Here is a 21,781-nt window from a genome sequence, read left to right as displayed (position 1 = left end):
TTACACGTGTCTTTTTGTTACGAAGAAAAGTGGTATCCATTTGCAACCGTTATATTGACATGCACTGCTACGCCGAGACCCCCTGTAACCCAGAGAAGCCACGGAGGACTCTGAAAATTCTCCCAGCCGTTAGTCGACATGAGGGTGAGTAGATAATGAGTGCAATTTGAATTTTGGGTGAACTATCCCTTAAACAGCTACCCTACTGTATTTCTATCTCAGATCGTGAAATTCAAAATTGCATCTATCTGGTCAGCTGTGTGACCTCTGTCTTCTTTAAAATATTACAATAAGTTTGGTCAAATATATCAAGAAAGCTAAATTTTGTCATGCCAGTGTTTGGCATTCATTGAACTCGTCTCTCTGCACTTTAAATCAGCAGCAGACGTAAGTTCAGTCATACTGGACCATGGGGTGGTCGCTCCAGGTCGGCAGGTTGGAAACTTTCTCCTCGGTGGCTGGTTTGATGGGCCAGCCCCAGGCCTTGAAGAACCCACACAGGTTCATCTCCACAGCGTAGGAGAAAGTCTCCGCGTACAGGTTCATCTTTCCTTCTTTGTCATTGGGGAAGTCGCTCATGTCATGGTAGGAAGCAAACACCCTCTTAAAGGCATCCCAGCCAAACTTCTCCTGGAGCTGAGTGTCAGAATAAAACAGGTAGAGGGGAAAAGTATTACAGTAGAAGGTAATGTGTGATTCTAGTGTTTTGTCAGATATGGAGTAATTCTCTCTTACCTGCAAATAAGTCTCCAGCGCCACAAACGTATTCCAGTTGCTGAGGTTCCTGCCCTCCTTGACGTACTTCTCTGTTTGTCTCTTTCGACTTTCTGCCGTCACAGAGCTGTGAGCCTGCGTTGAAGAAGAAGAAGAAGATGGTGAAACAACATCATCCCAATAAAAAACCTAAACACCACTGGTCTTAAAGGAGAATTCTGGTAATTTTTGACCCCTAAATCGTTGTCCTGATGGTCACCCAGTGTTGGGGGGAGCAAAAAACGCGACTAATTGATGCAGGCAAACCGGAGTTACACCACGACAACGCTAAACTATGGGGGCAATTCTTTCAACCACAACAAACACCCAAAAAACAATCAAATATCTATGGTACATGACTCGAATCCTTATGACACACCACTGAACTCATATAGTGTACAGTATAAACAGTATAAACTTTGTGTTTTTGCATGTAGTCACTCACCTCAGACAGCCGAACTCTGAAACATCCTGGAAAGACATTACTATCTGATCACAGAGCGCCTGCTCTCCCCGCCACAGAAACAAACACTTTTTCCTTGTTGTGATGATTTCTTTACAAAAATAAACGGTCGGAGATATTACGGACATTGTCACTGCACTGCTCGACCGTTTATTTTTGTAAAGAAATCATCACAACAAGGAAAAAGTGTTTGTTTCTGGGGCGAGGAGAGCAGGCGCTCTGCGATCGGATAGTAATGTCTTTCCAGGATGTTTCAGATTTCGGCTGTCTGAGGTGAGTGACTACATGCAAAAACACAAAGTTTATACTGTTTATATGAGTTTGTACACTATATGAGTTCAGTGGTGTCTCGTAAGGATTCCAGTCATGTACCATAGATATTTGATTGTTTTTTTTGTTTGTTGTGGTTGAAAGAATTGCCCCCATAGGTTAGCGCTGTCACTATCCCTACCGCCGGGTAGCCATGGTGTAACTCCGGTTTGCCTGCATCAATTTTAGTCGCGTTTTTTGCTCCCCCCAACACTGGGTGACCATCACGACAACGATTTAGGGGTCAAAAATGACCGGAATTCTCCTTTAAAAAACAAAACTGATTTACTGCACCTCTGCCCTGTTGATCCCCAGCACTTCCTCATGCACATACACTGACCACAGGTTGCATGTGCACTCTGTGGTGTGCGGTGGGAACTCCCAGTATCCTCTCTGCTGGTTGTGTCCCAGTTCATGGATGGGGCCCCATATGCCTTTGCTTGTGGCGAGGTCGATGTTGATCAGCTCATCCACTGCAATGTCAAACATCATGATGGGGTAACCTGCATGCATCCAACCTGGGCAGAGGAAAAGTCAGTTGTGATATGCTCCATCTCCTTCTCAAGAATCAGAGGGCCTGTCCCAACATGCACACTCCATCACACTTACATGCTTGGGCACTTGGCGTGTGCGTTCATGGGCTTAGTGTAAGTTGCCAAGTGTGTCCCATTTCTCCAACGACCAAAAGTGCAGCGCGCTTGATTTGCACTTTACACACACTTACGTTAAGACCGCATCAGAGCGGTATTTGGCCAAGTATAAATCCCACCAGTGCAGTCACAAGCCATGTTAGGGAAGTGCCGTTGAATAAATTTCAATAAAATGAATTCGTCTTTCTATCTCATAATTATGACTTTTTTTCAATCTCATATTTTATATTCTTTTATCTCATATTTTTCAATCTCAGTTTTGTTGGCTTTAGGCTACATTTACTTTTACATCTGTTCATTTTTGACCTGTTATCAAATAATTATGAATTCTCTCTATTGATAATAACTTATGTGAATATTTTTCATCACGCTCTGTTTAATCGTATGTGTTTTTCTTTTTTCTTCTTTTTAAATTTTTTTTTTTACTCACGCTTTGAATCTTGCACATAGAGACACTTTTGGAGTTGATGAGACTGTGATCCATCAGCACTGTTTATTAAAACTGTTGCTGTGCTGTGTGTGTCGTAGTTGTGCAAGTCTGCACAATGGGACAGGCTGCACTTGTCAAGTTTGTCCCGATTGCTTTTAAATATCCCTGCGCGCTTGCCCACTTAAATAGAGTATCTTTGTTAATACATGCTTGCACACTATATGCAAATGTACGTTCCACCAGCAAAACGTGTGTGCATAACCAAGCGCACTCGGCCAAGTGGAGAAATGGGACAGGGCCACAGTATTTGAGCCAAACAAACTCACCATGGGAAATCTGCACATCTGCCACAAAACGTTCTTTTCGGGGTAATTTGTGTGGGATGGCAGCAAGATCAGCGATTCCTCTCATCATGGCGTCCCAGTGTGCCGCCAACTTGTCAGGATGCTCCAGGTCTCGAACAGCACTGGACGGGACAGTGAGGATGATGTTGTCAAACTCCAACTCCGCCCAGGGAGAGGGAGAAGTGCGCAGCGAGGACCAGTCAGCTGCTGTTGTCACACCTAGAGAGAACAAAAGGGATGGAAGAGATGTATTCAAAACTGAGCTTTGAATTGTTGTATTATTGGATTATTTTTTCATGCAACACACCCCATGCTAAGATGAAAACACACCACGAGATTCACAAACTGCATTCCACAGACTGTGTGTCATGAATCGCTGTACTGCTTACGAATGTAGTATAGGACCATACAGCTCTACTGCATCTACTGCAGAATAATGACGAATAATAGAAGCCAGGCTGCAATCATGACCATGAAAAAACAATGCACATGATATTGATATTAGCAAGTCCTTAGTGTGATAGAGGTCATGAGTATGAGTGGCCCATTGACTACTATGGCCACTTAACAGGGAGCTGTGTTGAAATCTATATTTTTAAGTGTGTTCACTGCATCTCTGTGTGAAGTATCAGTTTATAAAAGTGAAATGGACACTTGAAGTTGTTACCACTTGATTTGTACCAGCATTCAAGTGGTGTTTGAATGTGACATAATGCATTCGATCTGAGATGCTCTCACTGTAATATGTGTTTCTCCAAAACAACCATAATCATCACATACCAGAGTGGACAAAAATAACCAGATGTTTTCCAATAACCCCCTTCTGGGAAACAACCAGATAGGAACAGATATCTTTTTAAATAACCTATAATTACCTAGAGCAGTGCTCCAGACTAACATTTTTTTTTACTAGGCTCACAGTGGCCCCTAACTTAAAAATGTAAGCAGCACAAGCAGAAAATTTAGGGGTACACACACTGTAAACTCTCACACACATTGGCCTGACACCTGTAATGACAGATTACAGATTCTTTGAGCTGCCCCAGTGTTTAAAACAACAACAACATCATCAAAAAAGAAAAACAGTAAATTTATTGGTTGCACATGCGCAAGTAGATGAAAAATTTACTTGCACTGACTCAAATTTTAGGAGCAAATATTTAGGGGCAGTCTGGAGCCCTGACCTAGAGACTACTGTATCTAAAAAAGGGTAAAGGCCTATTCCTAATACTAAAAAACAGCCAACAATAAATCACCCTGACCTCATGGATAGAATAGAATAGAATAGAATAGAATATACTTTAATTTATATTAAAGCAGAAGTAAGCGATCCGGTCATTTTGGCTAACTTCTTGTCAGCCAATGGAGTTAGCAGTCCCCGCCCTCGTCCCTACGTCACCACATTCACGAGCATCCCTTGGCTGCACACACAGAGAGGACCACCCCTTTATGCCGTTCTCTCTCCTCGTTGGATAAAGGTTGTAGGATACAAGGAAAGTTTTCTCCTCGGCTTACAGCAGAGCAGAGTGACTGACCGACCCGTGTTTTAGACCAAACACTCTATGTAAGTGATTGCTGTCGGAAGATATAACTATTTAAGACTTATATTAACACAAATATTCCGCTTACTTCTGCTTTAATAATCCCTTGCGGGAAATTCTTTCATCACAGCGCTCCAGTGTACAAAGGTAAAGAATATTATAGAAGAATAATACAATACAACAACTTAAGATAAATTACAAATTAAATATTACAAAAATTACAAAGTTAAATATTACCAGAATTACAAAAGTTAAAAACTATAAGAATAAACCCCAAAATGTGCCCCTCCTCCTCCTCCTCCTCCTCCTCCCCCCATCTTAACAGTATATACAAAAGAAAATATAAGTATACAATAAATAAATCTCTGTTGAGGTGAGATTGCACCTAGAAATAAGCTGCTTCATAGTGCAGGCCATAGTGAGCAAGTTTATTGCACATAAGTATTGTATAGTTTAATGGCCATGGTGCAGCGTGGTGGAATGAGTCTCTTGCTGGTTAGCGTTAGGGTTAGGGTTAGCCAAATACTCTATACTCTATAAACACTTTCAGGACATTTTATCACCACAGAGTTACTACAAAAACCAAAGCCACCTCCACAATACACCACACACAAATTAATACCACTATCATGACACTCTAAGACCCACTCATTTCACAAAACGTCACTCTCCATCTACGTACATACAGTATGACAGGTCTACCCTCCAAACACTGACCTGATTTGTAATACGGGGCAGAAACAGCCATCTGCACTATGACCTCCGGTCCCTCCACTTGTGTTTTGGGCGGGGCCACCAGGTAGACGAGCCCCCCCCACAGGTTCCACACCTGCATCGTCTCTGAGGTTATGGGGAATCGTTTGTAAACCATCGGCGGTCTCTTTAACTCCTCAGCTTTCAGTTGATCTGTCTGACAGCCGATCTGGACCTGAGGAAGAAAAAGGAAAAGCTGCATTATTGGATATCATTTATTTGTTGATTTGTTAGTAGGTGTATTTCTATTATAACCTAAAAACCTAAACTTTACTTTCAGCCTTATTCTCACTTGAATCAACTGTGAACACACCTGAACTCCACAGTCCACCTGTATTATTTGTCTAATATTTGATTTTGCAGACTGTACCTCCCACCCGCTGTTGACGATGTCTGCAGGTATGATCACGTAGGTCTTCATACCAGGAGCGAGGTAGAGACCTGTACTGACCCACTCCTCCCGTTCTAACACACACACACACACACACACACACACACACACACACACACACACACACACATAAATACAAAGCAGCAGCAAAGTTACACTCAATGATTTGCATTTTAAAATTGATCTACTGTAATCACAAATATATTCGATACATATTATCAAAGTGCTTTACATTTTGATTGAAAAAGTATATATATATATAAGAAGTGAATCAAGAAGAATGACGTGGAGACTAATGCATGAAGATTAAAAAACAACAATAAATTATAGCAATAGTAAAAATAAAAAATAAAATTAATAAGATAGAAAAAAATGCAGGATAGAAATATAAGACAAAATATAAAAACACGAAAGATAACAATAAGAGAGAAGAAAGTAATAAAATAGAAGACGAACTGTAAAACTGTAGAATAGAATAAATTAACTATGAGATAATAACATAAAAGCCAGATTAAAGAGATGGGTGTTTTGTCAACAAGACACTGACCGGCTGTGTTAACGTTAATCATGATCCTGTGGTTGTAGACGACCGGCATCAGCTGGTTGTCTTTGATGAGGTGAGGAAGGAGGGCGTCGGGGTTTGAAGAAGCTTCATACAGCTCTCCCCCGACCGTGAGGAGCAGGTGCTCTTTGGGGGTCTTCACAGGGCTGCTGCCGGAAACCTTGACAGAAAATCAATCATGATTATATTGTAAAAGGTTTATAGCTTTAGAATATTTCATTTCATTTTTCGATTTATTCCATTCATGGTATACATTCTTCACATGGTTGCATATATTTACATAATAGTCACCATAAATGAAAAGGAGCAGGATGAAGAAAAACTTATAGTACCTGCCCCTGTCTATTGTTATAATTGCATTGGCTTACTATCAACACCAATATTATACTCTATTTCAAAAAAAAAAAAAATATTAAAAAATTTCTTTTTTTCCCCTTCTTTTTCTCTTTCTCCTTCTTCTTTTTTGTAGGCACTTATCTTTTCTTTTTTTTAAAAAACATTTTCTTTAACTGAGATATACTTGTCCAACTTTTCAGTTCCTTGCTTTGTGAATGTCATAGTTTTACACCTGCAACAGAAATTACACATTTGTTTTAAGCTTAGCCTTGCACATTTATGTTTAAAATCAAGTTTCAGTCTGTTGTTGTCCTCTTCCTCCCGTTTGAACAAGTTCTGTAAATGTTCTGGTAATGATCTGTTCTTTGCTTTATACATTATTTTTAAGGTCTGAAGTTCTATTAGATCGGCCACTTTCAATAAGCCTGCAGAAATAACTCTTACTGCTCGTTTCTGTAACATGATCATGAGGAGTTTATTTTCACCTGTGGCATTCCCGCCCTCAGCACGACATCAGTGAGCGTGGACAAGACCTGCGTGTAGGCGGGGCAGCAGTGGGCCTTCAGGCTTAAGTAGGTGCTGCAGTCTCTGCCCAGCTTCTTCAGACATCCCAGCTCGCCCTCGGTGAGTTCCCTCCCCTCGTTCACGTGGCCGGCGAAGCGGCGGAGAAGGTGGCGGAAGTGGTAGCCGTCCTCGGCGGCTTCACGGTGCTCGGGGGCCTTGAATAAACCCCCATCGATTGTGTCTGCCATTATGCTCAAGCCCATTTGGTTCAGGATCTTGTTCCCTGAAAGACATTGAAGCAAAAGGATTACTTAGCACCAACCAATCCGCTCTTCACCTGTACCAAAACATTGAAATTCGAAGACCTGATCAATTTAAACACTGCTGTAATAACCTATAAGGCAATAAACAATCTGTAGCCTATGACCTCAGGGGGACCTGCATTTTAAACAAACCAAAAGCAAGGACAAATACTAAAGCCAAATTAAAGCAGAAGTAAGTGATATATTTGTGTTAATATAAGTCTTAAATAGTTATATCTTCCGACAGCAATCACTTACATAGAGTGTTTGGACCGAAACACGGGTCTCTCAGTCACTCTGCTCTGCTCTGAGCCGAGGAGAAAACATTTATCGTATCCTACAGTTTTTATCCAATGAGGAGAGAGAACGGCATGCAGGGCTGTGTGTGCAGCCAAGGGACGCCGTGAATGTGGTGACGTAGGGACCAGGACTGTTATGGTGCGTTCAAGGCAACTCGTAACTCGTGTTTTTCCGACCTGTGAAGTCGTACCAGTTCGATCTGGTACGAGTTCACGGGTCGGAAGTTACGAGTGACTTTCACAGGTAAAACAGGTCGGAAAAACACGGGTGGGTTGCCTGGAACGCTACAAAGTCGTAAGTTGTGACTTGAAGCTGTAATTTACGGTTTCAAAAGCCGGCCTGGAACGCAGCATTAGCCAAAACGACCGGATCGCTTACTTCTGCTTTAATTTCTGTTATTGGAGTAAAATTATGGAATAGCCTTGACAATGAATTAAAATCATGTACAACTATTACCCAATTTAAAAGGATGTTTAAAATCAATGTATTGAATAAATATTTAACACTATGATAAAGTAAGTTAATTATGGTAAATGATGGTTCTTCTTGTTTTGTTTTGATACTATTCACTTTACTTATCTACTCTTCGAGTGTAATCTTCCTACAAATTTTGTTTTGTTTTGTTATTGTAATTTTTCTTCCTGTAAATAGGGTAGGCATTAATAAGCTTTGCTTCTGCCTTTGCCCTTTCGCCCATATTGATCATGAAATTTTGACTTGTGTTTGACTTGTGGAATGGACGAATAAATCAAATCAAATGAAAAAAAAAAAAAATGAACCTGACTTAATCTTCTGTGTTGAAACTTTTAAATTCCAGTCTGCAGGTCTGTTGGTCTGTTACAGTATTAACATTTCTCACACTGCATATTTTATCTGTGTTTTACAAGTTGTCATTCTCCACTTCCCCCTCATGGTGTCATCAGTGCCTTGTACTGTAATGATTACTTCTTGACCATTGGCCTACCACCAAGCGGCAGCTTTCTGAGCATCAGTTTATTCTATTTTTCAATGTATTCTTTATTTCGAACATATTTAAAAAACAAACAGACATATTAAACAAATAACATGTGTTTTAGTGTCCCACAAGACGAATATTCAAATCAATAAACAGTGCATGCTAGAAAAGGAGCAGGAGGAAGCCAAGCCAGGTTTGTTTTACTCTCTGATGAACGTGTTGTAGTTATTTTTAACTTGTCATTGTGACAATGCCAGATTAATTAAAGGCATTTAATTGACCCAAGAGAGAGTGCCTTGGAGTTTTTCTCTGTTTTTAACATCTCCAAGTTTACATTAGTTTACATTTGGTTGATTTGCTGCTGTCACTGCCACTGGCGTGACATCAAAGTTTAGTACCAACAGGAAATACGTATCTGTCATATTATCTGGGTCTGGAAAATTTCTCCTGACTCTCTGTAGCAAAAATAAACCTCGTCAGAACAGCTCATTAGAAACCCCTTCCCCCTGCCAACAACTTTCCAAGTGGCACAAAGGGACTGTCAATGTGTCTGCCAATTACTGTGACTTTCTAGCTTAGTGTGAAGGTCACAAATTCCATTAAACTCAACTGTCTGTCTGCAAGTGTTTTCAGAATTAAATGTAACCCTGTGATTATTTAGAGGTACTGTAGAAATTAAGAGACAAAGACAACTGATACCCATGCAGCACTCCATGCATGTTCTTTGATGTAACCCTGTGATTATCTTGCAGGAGAGAATGTGTAGGCTACAACATATAGGCTACTAATTGACACCTTGAAACACAGGTGTTGGGCTCAGCTTTTAACATATTTGTCTCACACTGCAGTCAACAAAACATCATGCAAATCATGAAAACTGCCTCTGTTTTAGGCAGGTGGCGCATTATCATACCTTCAAACTCTGTCAGTGCGTTTTGCCCACTGTGCGAGTACTGCCAGTTCCAGGCATGCCCGCCGATCAGCAGGCCGCCTCCCTCTGCCACAAAGTTTTGGATTTCCTCCGCATGTTGATCGCTGTACGCCGTGCACACAAACACACTCAGGTCCTTTCTGAAGCTTGTCTTCTCACAGAATAACCCCGACTTCATAAGAACCTCGAGGGCGTGGTTGGGCTGGACACCAATGAGCCCCTGTCGGCCTTCGTCCAACCAGTGAAGGGCGTTGCTCCAAAATGGAGCCCAAGTCTGTAATGACAGGAATTAATTGAAAAACAGCGGCAGCAGCAAATCACGTGAAAATGTTTTTGGCAGATCCTCACACTCATCATTTAAAAATGGAGTCCAAGTCATATCCATCTATCAAGCGCTCAGCTTTCTTTCTTTCTTTCTTTGAATATGTGACAAACAAAACACACACATATACTATATGTACTGTATATACTGTATATTTCATATTCGAAAGGAGTGTGAATAAGTATAAACTTATTTAATCTCACCCCCTATACTATAATACTGCCTTTTCTCTTTTTAGCTTCCTAAATACTATATCATTATGTAATACGTTTTTACTATGCCACAACTAATTGATTGACTAGTTTGATTGATTAAGACAGAAAACTTAAAGGGATAGTTCAACATTTTGGTAAATTGGCCATAATTCCTATAGTCATAGCAGTAGGTTCGTTACTTTCAGTTGTCGGTGCAAGCTGTTTTTAGAACGGCGGAACAGAGCCGCGAGCTGCTCAGAGCTACACTACGGAGACTCATGGGATTTCTTGGTTTTCCTCATCAAACTCATCAATTACACAATCCAACAACTCCAAAACGCTCTGGTGGACAAGTTGTGACCTGCACATTCACCACGCTATGAGATAATAACAGAACGTTACCAGACAGAGTTGTTTGAGGCAAATTCATGCAAAACCGCTGATGCACATTCCCGTCAGGAGCAGTTGCAGTCTCGGATTTTCCCTCTAAAACAACTCTGTCTGGTAACGTTCTGTTATTATCTCATAGCGTGGTGAATGTGCAGGTCACAACTTGTCCACCAGAGCGTTTTGGAGTTGTTGGATTGTGTATTTGATGAGTTTGATGAGGGAAACCAAGAAATCCCAGCTCTGAGCAGCTCGCGGCTCTGCTCCGCCGTTCTAAAAATGGCTTGCACCGACAATTAAAGGTAACGAACCTACTGCTATGACTATAGGGATTATGGCAAATGTTGACCTATCCCTTTAAGACCGGTCATTACCTCTCGTCCCAGAAGTCCTTCATGACTAATCACAATGACCCGTCCCTTCCCGTAGTAGGCTCCTGCCAGAAACACGCTTCCATCCTCAGATTTGCCGATGGGGAAGGTCAGAGGGCCGTGGACCAGGATCTCAGAAGCTATTGTTCCACCCTGGAGGTCAAAGTCTGAGACCCCCTGGAGGAGGAAGTCCAAGTCGTCCTTAAAGTCCTTACCGGTCCTGTGTTAGAAAAGGAGGAAGAGGAGAGGACAGAGAGGGCTACAGTATATCAAAGAATTAAAGACAGTTTTGCTTCAGCGTGATGATCAAGTTTAACTGACAATGAATTCTTCTCACCACAAGCATCTGAACAAATACATTGAGTTTAGACGCTGACATGCAATTAAAGTTGTCGTAAACACGTTTTGTTTTTCTAAATGTACAGATAAAGAAGAGTAGAGTATTACCAAAATCAAATTTTTTAAGATTTCTACAGGTGCGGGATTGGATTCGTAACCAAACACGATCATATGGTTGGTCTCTGTTATTACTGTAAATTGTGCCATTCCACACAATTATGAGACAGTGGCTCACTGTAAGTGCCTTAGCCCCCTGGGGATATGTACTGATTTGCATATTGTACTCCTGTTGTCGTCTGCTGCTTGTTGTTATGTCATGGTTGTTGTTTGTGTGTTTTTCTCTACGCCAGAACTGCTTAAACTGAATTGGACTAATAAAGTTGTCTGAACTGAACTGAACTGAACTGAACATGTCCTGCAATCCAACAGCTCCATCTAACAAAGGCATAATATCTGTTATATATGAAACTCTCATCTTTACAGTTAGCATCTCTTGATGCATTGACGGACGCAGGCTGATCTGAATTTAAAAATTACAGATACTGAATGGTCAGACATATTTTCAAGGATAGCCTACACTCCTCATCAATTTGTGCCAGACATACAGTAGCCTTCTTCAATTTAAAGTAGCACACAGGCTGCACTTGTCCAAAGCCAGGATCGCAAAGATGTATCCAGCAACGGATAATAGATGCAAATTTTCACCTGCAACACAAGCTCATAGATTTTGTCCGAGACTATCGGGTAACCGGTCATCCATACTCGTTGTCCTATCCAAGATATTTAAAAGACCAATCAACCCAAACCCTCTCACGGCCATATTTGGTATTCAATGTGAGGACAATCATCTTTCTATAGGGCACAATCTGATCGCATTGCTTTTGTCGCCCTCTTAGCGAGAAGAATAATTGGTAACGCTTTATATTAAGGTCCTTGTAATAAGCATTAGTTAATAGGTAATAAGGCTCTTATAAGTGATTACAAGATGCTTATTAACATTATTATGCATTTATAAGACTATATATGTATTAATAGACTCATTATAATATAGTTAATAGCAGACTATAATTGATTTATAATAACTTATAATAAACTTAGTTAACTGTTTGTTGATGCTTATGAACATTAATAAGATCCTTATGAGTATCTTATAATTGTTCATAATAACATTACAAACACATATATTGACTCAACTAGCCCAATCATTATGTCTTTGTTATGCCTTTATTAATCTTAAGGTCTGTGTAATAAGTGTTAGTTAATAGGTAATAAGGCTCTTATAAGTGCTAACAAGTATTAATAGTCTCATTACAATATAGTTAATAGCAGACTATAAGAGATTTATAATAACTTATAAGAAACTTGTTAACTGTTTGTTGATGCTTAAGAACATTAATAAAATCTTCATGAGTATCTTATAATTGTTCATAATAACATTACAAACACATTGAGTGTAGCCCAACCATGATGTCTTTGTCATGCCTTTATTCATCTTTTTTGTTTGATTTATTAACATTTAATATATACTTTATTGCTCATCTATTATAAATTAACAATGCACTTGTTAACAGTTAACTATGCTTTTTGCAGGTACTGGATCTAAAGCGAGAACAATGTCTTATTAAGGCTGATAAATATTTTATTGTGCATTATTATGCCCTTATTATCAGTTAACTATGCACTTGTTAACAGTTAACTATGCTTTTTGCAGGTACTGGATCTAAAGCGAGAACAATGTCTTATTAAGGCTGATAAATATTTTATTGTGCATTATTATGCCCTTATTATCAGTTAACTATGCACTTGTTAACAGTTAACTATGCTTTTTGCAGGTACTGGATCTAAAGCGAGAACAATGTCTTATTAAGGCTGATAAATATTTTATTGTGCATTATTATGCCCTTATTATCAGTTAACTATGCACTTGTTAACAGTTAACTATGCTTTTTGCAGGTACTGGATCTAAAGCGAGAACAATGCCTTATTAAGGCTGATAAATATTTTATTGTGCATTATTATGCCCTTATTATCAGTTAACTATGCACTTGTTAACAGTTAACTATGCTTTTTGCAGGTACTGGATCTAAAGCGAGAACAATGTCTTATTAAGTCTAATAAATCTTTTGTAATGCATTCATTAATGGTTAACAATGATTTTCACAACTTCCACATCTGTAATGAACAATACATGTGGTCAAGGTTGATGAAATGTAAAGAAAAGATTGCATAGTAATACAAATGTTTCAACAGTGAAGCCCAACATTGTTTTATTCATTGCTGTCAAGTAAAGAGACATTTTACTGAAAATGTAGGATATAAAAATCTAAATCACCTAAAACAGGTAATAATTTAACTCAAAAAAGTGCAATTTTGCAAAGTGCAACATGATTTTTATACTTAAAATGTATAAAAATAACCTAAAACAGGTCTTTGAAAAAAAAGTACACTTTTATTTTTTGTAATTTTTAATTCCATTGAACATTTAACGCAGCTGCTCTTTTGCACTCTTGTTTGCATCAAAAGCAATTCCCTCTTCCTCTTCTTCTTGCCATCATCTGAGGTTGAGGAGCTTGAGGAGAGTCTGAGGAGGGGTCGGTAGAGAATGAGGATAGAGGAAATTTACATCTGAGTTTTCATAATGACATTTTTTTTAATGTAAAAACATAAAAATAAAAGTCTCGATATATCCTGCAATAACACTTTACAGTTGAATTTTCAAGCATTTTAAATGTAGCACATTTCATTAAACTCAAACTCAAATGACTGTGCAGAATGTTCACAGCAGTAAGTAGGCTATCATGTACAGAAAAGTGTCAAGAACATATCAGACGGTGCACAACGAAAGAGAGAAGTTATATATTTCGACAATGTACACTGTATGTACTGTATATAAGCCTAGCTGGAGACAAAATAAACTACATTTTAATATAAAAACTTTCTCACTGATACACAGAGGAGCGCTTCCGTAGGGCAGCAACAGTCATGAGGCGGCTAGGTCTACACTAGCTTCGGCTAACGTTAGCTATGCATGTTTGAGTTTGTACTAACTAGTTAGCAGCAGTTAAACTTACCAGAAGAGTCATCCTCCGTCTCACAACGCTTCCTCTTGTCAGCTGCTTCTTTTCGAGGCCCAGAATGGGTTTGAATTCTACTCGGGGGCAGAAATGTTGGGCAACTACCTCCATTTTACACATGGGCATGTGTTAAGCTATCAGCTGCTAGCTTAAACCGGAACTTCCGGTTTGCTGTTTGCCTTCAAAATAAAAGCGAAAGGGTAAAATGTTTCAAGTGACGCACCTTTCTGAAAACCAAAATCAAATGCATAATAAAAGATTTATCAGCCTTAATAAGACATTGTTCTCGCTTTAGATCCAGTACCTGCAAAAAGCACAGTTTACTGTAAACAAGTAAACTTATAATAGATGAGCAATAAAGTATAATGTTAATAAATCAAACAAAAAAAAGATTAATAAAGGCATGACAAAGACATCATGGTTGGGTTAAATTGATACTCATGAAGATTTTATTAATGTTCTTAAAGGGCAACTTCGGTTTTTTTCAACCTGGGTCCTATTTTCATATGTTTTTATGTATATGTGAGTGATGGATAACATTTTTATTGAGGTCGCTCCAGTATTGAGCCCGGCCGGCAGCCGGCAGACAGCCTGCAGCCTAACTAACGCTCTTATATGGGGCAAGTGGCTCCCGTCAAAGTTCGCCGTATAAACGGTCATTTCTTTCAAACTGGCGGGCTCAGATAGTCACAAAAAGTGTCCAGCAACATACTAGAGAGGAGAAGTGAATGAAATTGCCTTTACCTGTTGCTGGAGGTCGCTGTTTATTGTGATCTGAGTCTGTCAACAGGCGAGAAATCTCGTTCTGAAATCTCGCTATAACTCGCGATAAGACACCGGTTGGGATTAGTACGTAGTAGCAAAGCCCTTTGGTAGTAGTTAGTCTGCCTGGCAACAGTAGCCTACCGTACGGTATACCCAACCGGTGTCTTATCGCTGAGCCCGCCAGTTTGAAAGAAATGACCGTTTATACGGCGAACTTTGACGGGAGCCACTTGCCCCATATAAGAGCGTTAGTTAGGCTGCAGGCTGTCTGCCGGCTGCCGGCCGGGCTCAATACTGGAGCGACCTCAATAAAAATGTTATCCATCACTCACATATACATAAAAACATATGAAAATAGGACCCAGGTTGAAAAAAACCGAAGTTGCCCTTTAAGCATCAACAAACAGTTAACAAGTTTCTTATAAGTTATTATAAATCTCTTATAGTCTGCTATTAACTATATTATAATGAGACTATTAATACTTGTTAGCACTTATAAGAGCCTTATTACCTATTAACTAACGCTTATTACACAGACCTTAAGATTAATAAAGACATAATGATTGGGCTAGTTGAGTCAATATATGTGTTTGTAATGTTATTATGAACAATTATAAGATACTCATAAGGATTTTATTAATGTTCATAAGCATCAACAAACAGTTAACTAAGTTTATTATAAGTTATTATAAATCTCTTATAGTCTGCTATTAACTATATTATAATGAGTCTATTAATACATATATAGTCTTATAAATGCATAATAATGTTAATAAGCATCTTGTAATCACTTATAAGGGCCTTATTACCTATTAACTAATGCTTATTACAAGGACCTTAATATAAAGCGTTACCGAATAATTTTACTTAAAGCAGAATATATTTGTGTTAATATAAGTCTTAAATAGTTGTATCTTCCGACAGCAATCACTTACATAGAGTGTTTGGTCTGAAACACGGGTCTCCCAGTCCCTCTGCTCTGCTCTGAGTCGAGGAGAAAACATTTATCGTATCCTACAGTTTTTATCCAATGAGGAGAGAGAACTGCATGCAGGGCTGTGTGTGCAGCCAAGGGACGCCGTGAATGTGGTGACGTAGGGACGAGGACTGTTATGGTGCGTTCAAGGAAACTCGTTTTTTTCCGACCTGTGAAGTCGTACCAGTTCGGTACATAGACTGTACAAAAAGACGTACTGGTACGATTTCACGGGTCGGAAGTTACGAGTGGCCGTTATAGTGACTTTCACAGGTAAAACAGGTCAGAAAAACACGAGTGGGTTGCCTGGAACGCTACGAAGTCGTAAGTTTTGACTTGAAGCTGTAATTTATGATTTCAAAAGCCTGCCTGGAACGCAGCATTAGCGAAAACGACCGGATCACTCGCTTCTGCTTTAAATTGGAAACAGGCTGCCCCGCCCTCCTACAGACATTGGGTTAGAGATACATTACAACTCCTGAAGCTAGAAAAGATTAGACTGGCTCTACGACGTCTTAATGAGAATTTCAGCAGGAAAAAAGTTTGTTCTTTGCATTTCTGTTTACATGCTGTTACATTTTCTGAAGAGTTCATTTGCAAAAGCAGATAAGTGCCATTTTGAAAAAGATGAGCTGAGGCTTTGTAATTATTCTTTGCATAGTATTGTTTTCAATAAAACTTTATTTTTTTGAGATATGTCTGTTTTGTTACATCTCAAAGTCACTCAATTTTGGTTTGACTGATATCACCTTATGTAGGCTAAATTAAAAAAATTAAAAAAAATTCTAGAATTTTTTATCTGAGTTATCTGCTTTTGCAAATGAACTCTTCAATTGTGAAAACCAATAACAAAAGAGAGGTACATGTAGAGTATACACTCACGCAACAGCCATCCAGGAGGAAGGGATTTGAGGGTAGACAGGCAGGTAGTCTTTCTCCCCGACACGCCCAGAGAAGTAGATCCCTGCTACACCAGAAACCTTATTTCCCCCAAACTGAAGCAGCACGTTCTGGTGCTCTGAGGCCCAGTGCCACGCCTGACCTGCGATGAGAACTCCTCCTCCAGCTTTCAGGAACGCCACCAGGTGCTTTGGGTCTTCACCCACACTGTAGGTGTCCGTCACATACACACCAACCTCCAGATCCTCACTGAAGTCCTCCACCACAGCGGCTTCGAAGATGGATTCACCGAGGTTATCAGCGACTGCTTTTACGTTCCTGTGGATCCCTACAGACAGGTTGTCAGATCCATCTCTTACCAGCCATGACAAGGCGTTCTCTACCAGAGCAGGGAAAGCCGTCAGGTAGGCCTCATGACCAAGAACCACAATCCTTCCACGGCTGTAGAGAGAGGCAGCCATCAGGACCTGGCCTTTACTGTTCATGGCCAAAGGAAAGGCGTGGTCTCCGGTCAGAACCAGATCACAGGGGGTCTGGGGTAAGGGGCGAAGATCCAGCTGTCTCAAGCCTCTCATCAGCGACAGGTACGACGCTTCAAGCTCGTTCTTGGTCGTCTCGTTGGACATGGTGACGAAGGGTTGATGCTCTGAAAACTGATCGGGATTCAAGGCGATGGCAGCAAAGCAAATCACACAGATTTGACAATTGTTAGATGTCAGATGTCAGGCTGACCTGTTGGAGTAGAAAGAAAGAAGAATAAAGAATAAAAGTTTGCAGTTTTTACAGAATCTAAAAAGCCTAAAAAGTGGGAATGGGTAAAGATTCACATAAAATCCAAAGGTACCACAGGTTCAGGTACGATCGCAACCTTTTGTCTGTGAGATAGTAGAGAAATGTCTGGCTGATGCAAATAAACACAAAATGTGTAAAGTCTTATTTTCTTGTAGAGCTGCTCTCTATTTCTCACAAACACATTAATAACGGACCTGTCTGTGAACAGCCTTGCACACTCTGAGGCCCGTTTTAAAGGTTATAGTTGGGGAGATCCCATTTACATTGCCATTAAAGAAGACCCCTCAATATGCCAGGTCTGCTTGTTTACACTGATCCATAACAGCAACTATTTAAAATTCAGAAAAACACACAAAAAATACCAAAAACAGGTATCACTGCATACCGGTACCGCTTCCCAGGAACCAGGTATTGGTGCTCTATTGGTTTAAATGTGAAAGGTACCCATCCCTTTGTAAATAAAGTGACTGTTTACCTGAAAGTGAAGTGGTGCTCTGCAGGGAGGCGTCAAAAGTCAGATCACTACCCGACAGGACAGTTGACTTATATACAGTCGGTGGCTGCTGCAGGAATGAGAGTGAGAAGAGGGAGGATGGGTTGTTGCAGGCCCAGGTCAGATAACAGAGCATGTAGCTTGGATGACTAAAACCAGTCCTTCAACATTCTTAGTTGAAAGACTGGTTATTGTGGAAACAGACAATTTAGAGGAAAAATCTTTCTTATCTTTTAAAACGAAAGTTAATATTTGAGGAAGTTGACAGATGGGTCAGTGTGTCAGAAATCAAATCAATCAGCAAGAAAAAAGTTCTGTTTTTCTGATTACTTCGTGTTTCTGGTTTGTCAGAGTATTTTCCATCAGTTTTTCAGTGAAGATACTCTATCTTTATAGGGCAAAAAAGGAAAATCCAAGGCACTCTTCTTCAATAATACAGTAAAAAGCCTTTATTTATACAATGGCTATATCGAATAAAACATTTGAGTGGGTTACAGCCCACGCGTTTCGGCAGAAGCCTTCTTCAGGGTGTGACCCTGAAGAAGGCTTCTGCTGAAATGCGTGGGATGTTCCTTTTTTGACCAATGTTCCCACCAAAGAGCACCTTTTGTCACATGTTTTGAACCTTCTGAGCACTCTGGAAATTTTCGTGTTTTATTATGAAATGCTACATTAGACAGAAAGAAAGAAAGAAAGAAAGAAAGAAAGAAAGAAAGAAAGAAAGAAAACAAACAAACAAACCCAGAATAGAGAAATAGGGGAGACTGGGGACAGTTGCAACAAGGGACGGTTGCAACAAGCCTTATTTCTCCAATGAGAAACATGCTAGAGTGATGACACTCACTGCACATTCACAGTTAGACTCTCTACCCACCAAGAATAGAGAAGACATATTCAGCATCTGCTCCTGCTTGTACTGAGACAAAGTTGTTTTAAGGGTATGAAAGTAGCTTTTTTCATGAGCTGTTTTTATCATACTGTCCTGACCTTTTAACCTCACATGGTTAGCATGTGTCAGAGTGTCAGTTGTGTCTAGCTAGCACATGATGTTTTGTCATGGCTGACAGGGTGGGGACAGTTGCAACAACTGCCATTTGAATGTGGAAGCACATTATGCAAATGCCAATTTATAAAATGGAAAATTTTTAGCTTAAAATAGGCACAAAATTGGCACGTTTATTCCTCATGATGAACAGAACACCCAATTATATTAAACCATGAGAGACGCTTAAGATAAACAAAATAATTCCCCAGATAACTTCCTATAATGAAATATGCAATTTGTATCTATAGCCTAGTTGTATCTTGTTCTATGGGACAAAAGTAGCCACATATATTTTCCTATGAAAATTGGAGAAAAGTTAATTTATTTCATGTCATACAGTGAAAAAATCATCTAAAAGTAGAACACATGTTATGTTCTGCCGAAATGCGTGGGCCTTTTTTGACCAATGTTCCCACCAAAGAGCACCTTCGTCACATGTTTTGAACCTTCTGAGCACTCTGGATTTTTTTCCTTTTTTCTATCTTTATAGGGCTTTTATTATGAAATGCTACATTAGACAGATGTTTGATTTTTGTGTGTGTGTGTGATTCTGTGATTGTGAAAACAAAGTGGTTGATCGCAGTGGTCAAATGACGTTACTTGCAGGTGGGAGCTTCTCACAGGATTTTGAGAGAGGCCTATCTTACCTTGTTATTTCAAAACAAAAATTACTCTTCTCGAAGCTCCTCTTCCCGGTTCGTCCAAGGGAAGAGGACAGAACCGGGAAGAGGAGCTTCCGCTACAAACAAGCTTGAAAAATAGACTTAGCTAGCTATTTAATTTTTTTCGTAACAATTTCGCGTTTCGGGGCTTCAATACAAGACAGACGTTACATACGAGCAGCATGGACGTATTTGGATGTTTTTTGGTGTGTCTTTTTGTTACGAAGACAGTTGGTATCCATTTGCAACCGTTATATGGACATGCACTGCTACGCCGAGACCCCCTGTAACTCAGAGAAGCCACGGATACCTCTGAAACTTCTCCCAGCCCTTAGTCAACATGAGGGTGAGTAGATAATGAGTTTCAATTTCAATTTTGGGTGAACTATCCCTTTAAATACCTGGGTTTCTTGCATTAGTCTCAGAACTGAGGAAGCCTCTTGGATGAGGGGTGAAACGTCTTCAAACAAGAGAAGATGTCCAGTTGCTTTTTTTTTATTATTACAGTAAACTCCACAAGAATAAGATGACCTGGATGACTGAGAACCTTGACGGACATCTAGGGCTTTTATTCTGAAATGCTACATTAGATAGACGTTTGATTTTTCTCCCAACATCTAAAATTAGTTTGACAGACATTGACAAGTAATTAGTTCAACAATTTTGTATGTAATGGCTCAAGCAAATGGGGACTATTAGTTTTATAGGGAACGACTACTCAGCATTCATAGTTCATTTTGACTGACATGACATAAGCAAATGATAATGTAATAAAACAGCAGAGATTACTGTATCGCTATAGCTACTTTATGCATGAGAACAACTGATACATGTCCAAAAGCATTTGCAATTTGTTCAGAGGAAGGAAAAACTGCTACAATGATGTGCACAAAGGAATAAATGTTGTGGAGGTTGAACTAATACTTAAGAGAATTTTGATGATCTGATCTGAGAAAAGCACCAAAGTAACTGAGAAAAACGTTACACTTTACTGTACTTAGTGGAGTAATTGATACTGAATACGTATGTTTCACATTTTTACTGCATATGCTCTTTGCAATTCTAATTTGTTCACAGCATTGTGCAAAAGAAAAATACACCACAGTCATGTACAGTATTTATACTGTAGCCTAATATTTGAGGAAGTTGACAGATTTGTCAGAAATTAAACCAATCAGCAAGCCAGCTGTAAATAAATAAATAAATAAAGTTCTGTTTTTCTTTTTACTTTGTGTTTCTGGTTTTTCAGAGTAATTTCCATCAGTTTTTCAGTGAAGATAGATTGTGTCAAGATGGATTGTGTGAACACTGTGTGTTAAGCCATATGTGACAGACTGTGAGAATATTTTTTCCCCGTCACCTATCTATGTATCTATCTATGTACTGTATGTATGTATGTATGTATGTATGTATGTATGTATGTATGTAGGCTATGTATGTATGTATGTATGTATGTATGTATGTATGTATGTATGTATATGTATCTATCTATCTATCTATCTATCTCTATCTATCTATCTATCTATCTATCTATCTATCTATCTGTCTGTCTGTCTATCTGTCTGTCTGTCTGTCTATCTATCTGTCTTTATAGGGCTTTTATTCTGAATACAATAGATAGATGTTTGATTTTTTTTTTTGATTCAGGTGGGAGCTTCTCACAGGATTTTGACAGAGGTCTATCTTGTTATTTTGAAACAAAAAATTACTCAGAAAAAAATACTAGGAAAACAAACAAACACAGAATGAAGAAATTATCTGAAAAAATGCTCTGAAAAACAGAAAAGTACATTACTCAAAAGAAAAGGAGAAAAAGAAGAAACTTTTAAATACTTCCGTAAAAAAAAAAAAAAAAAAAAAGTGAAGTCGGAACCTTTAAGCAGGAAATGTTTCTACACGAGCCCATTTCCCTACAGGACCGCGCGTACAATGCAAAA

General features: G+C 39.3%; 1 protein-coding gene across 1 annotated transcript; it reads right to left on the bottom strand.

Moving 5' to 3' along the window:
* Positions 1-393: 393 nt before the first annotated feature.
* On the bottom strand, positions 394-17,478 carry LOC310996209 (TRPM8 channel-associated factor homolog; the record flags this gene model as incomplete). The annotated part of the gene is made up of 11 exons (XM_083985592.1): positions 394-636; positions 736-849; positions 1,820-2,043; positions 2,932-3,168; positions 5,208-5,418; positions 5,614-5,708; positions 6,182-6,356; positions 7,018-7,319; positions 9,507-9,798; positions 10,802-11,018; positions 16,835-17,478. 11 exons carry the CDS (start codon positions 17,476-17,478, stop codon positions 394-396), a joined length of 2,754 nt encoding a protein of 917 aa, XP_083841718.1.
* Between the last annotated feature and the right edge of the window lie 4,303 nt (positions 17,479-21,781).

The sequence above is a fragment of the Trachurus trachurus genome (genome assembly GCF_905171665.1).
Source record: "Trachurus trachurus genome assembly, chromosome: 13".
NCBI lineage: Eukaryota > Metazoa > Chordata > Actinopteri > Carangiformes > Carangidae > Trachurus > Trachurus trachurus.
Note: the sequence above shows the minus strand (reverse complement) of the source record. Positions and strands in the feature narration are given on the sequence as shown.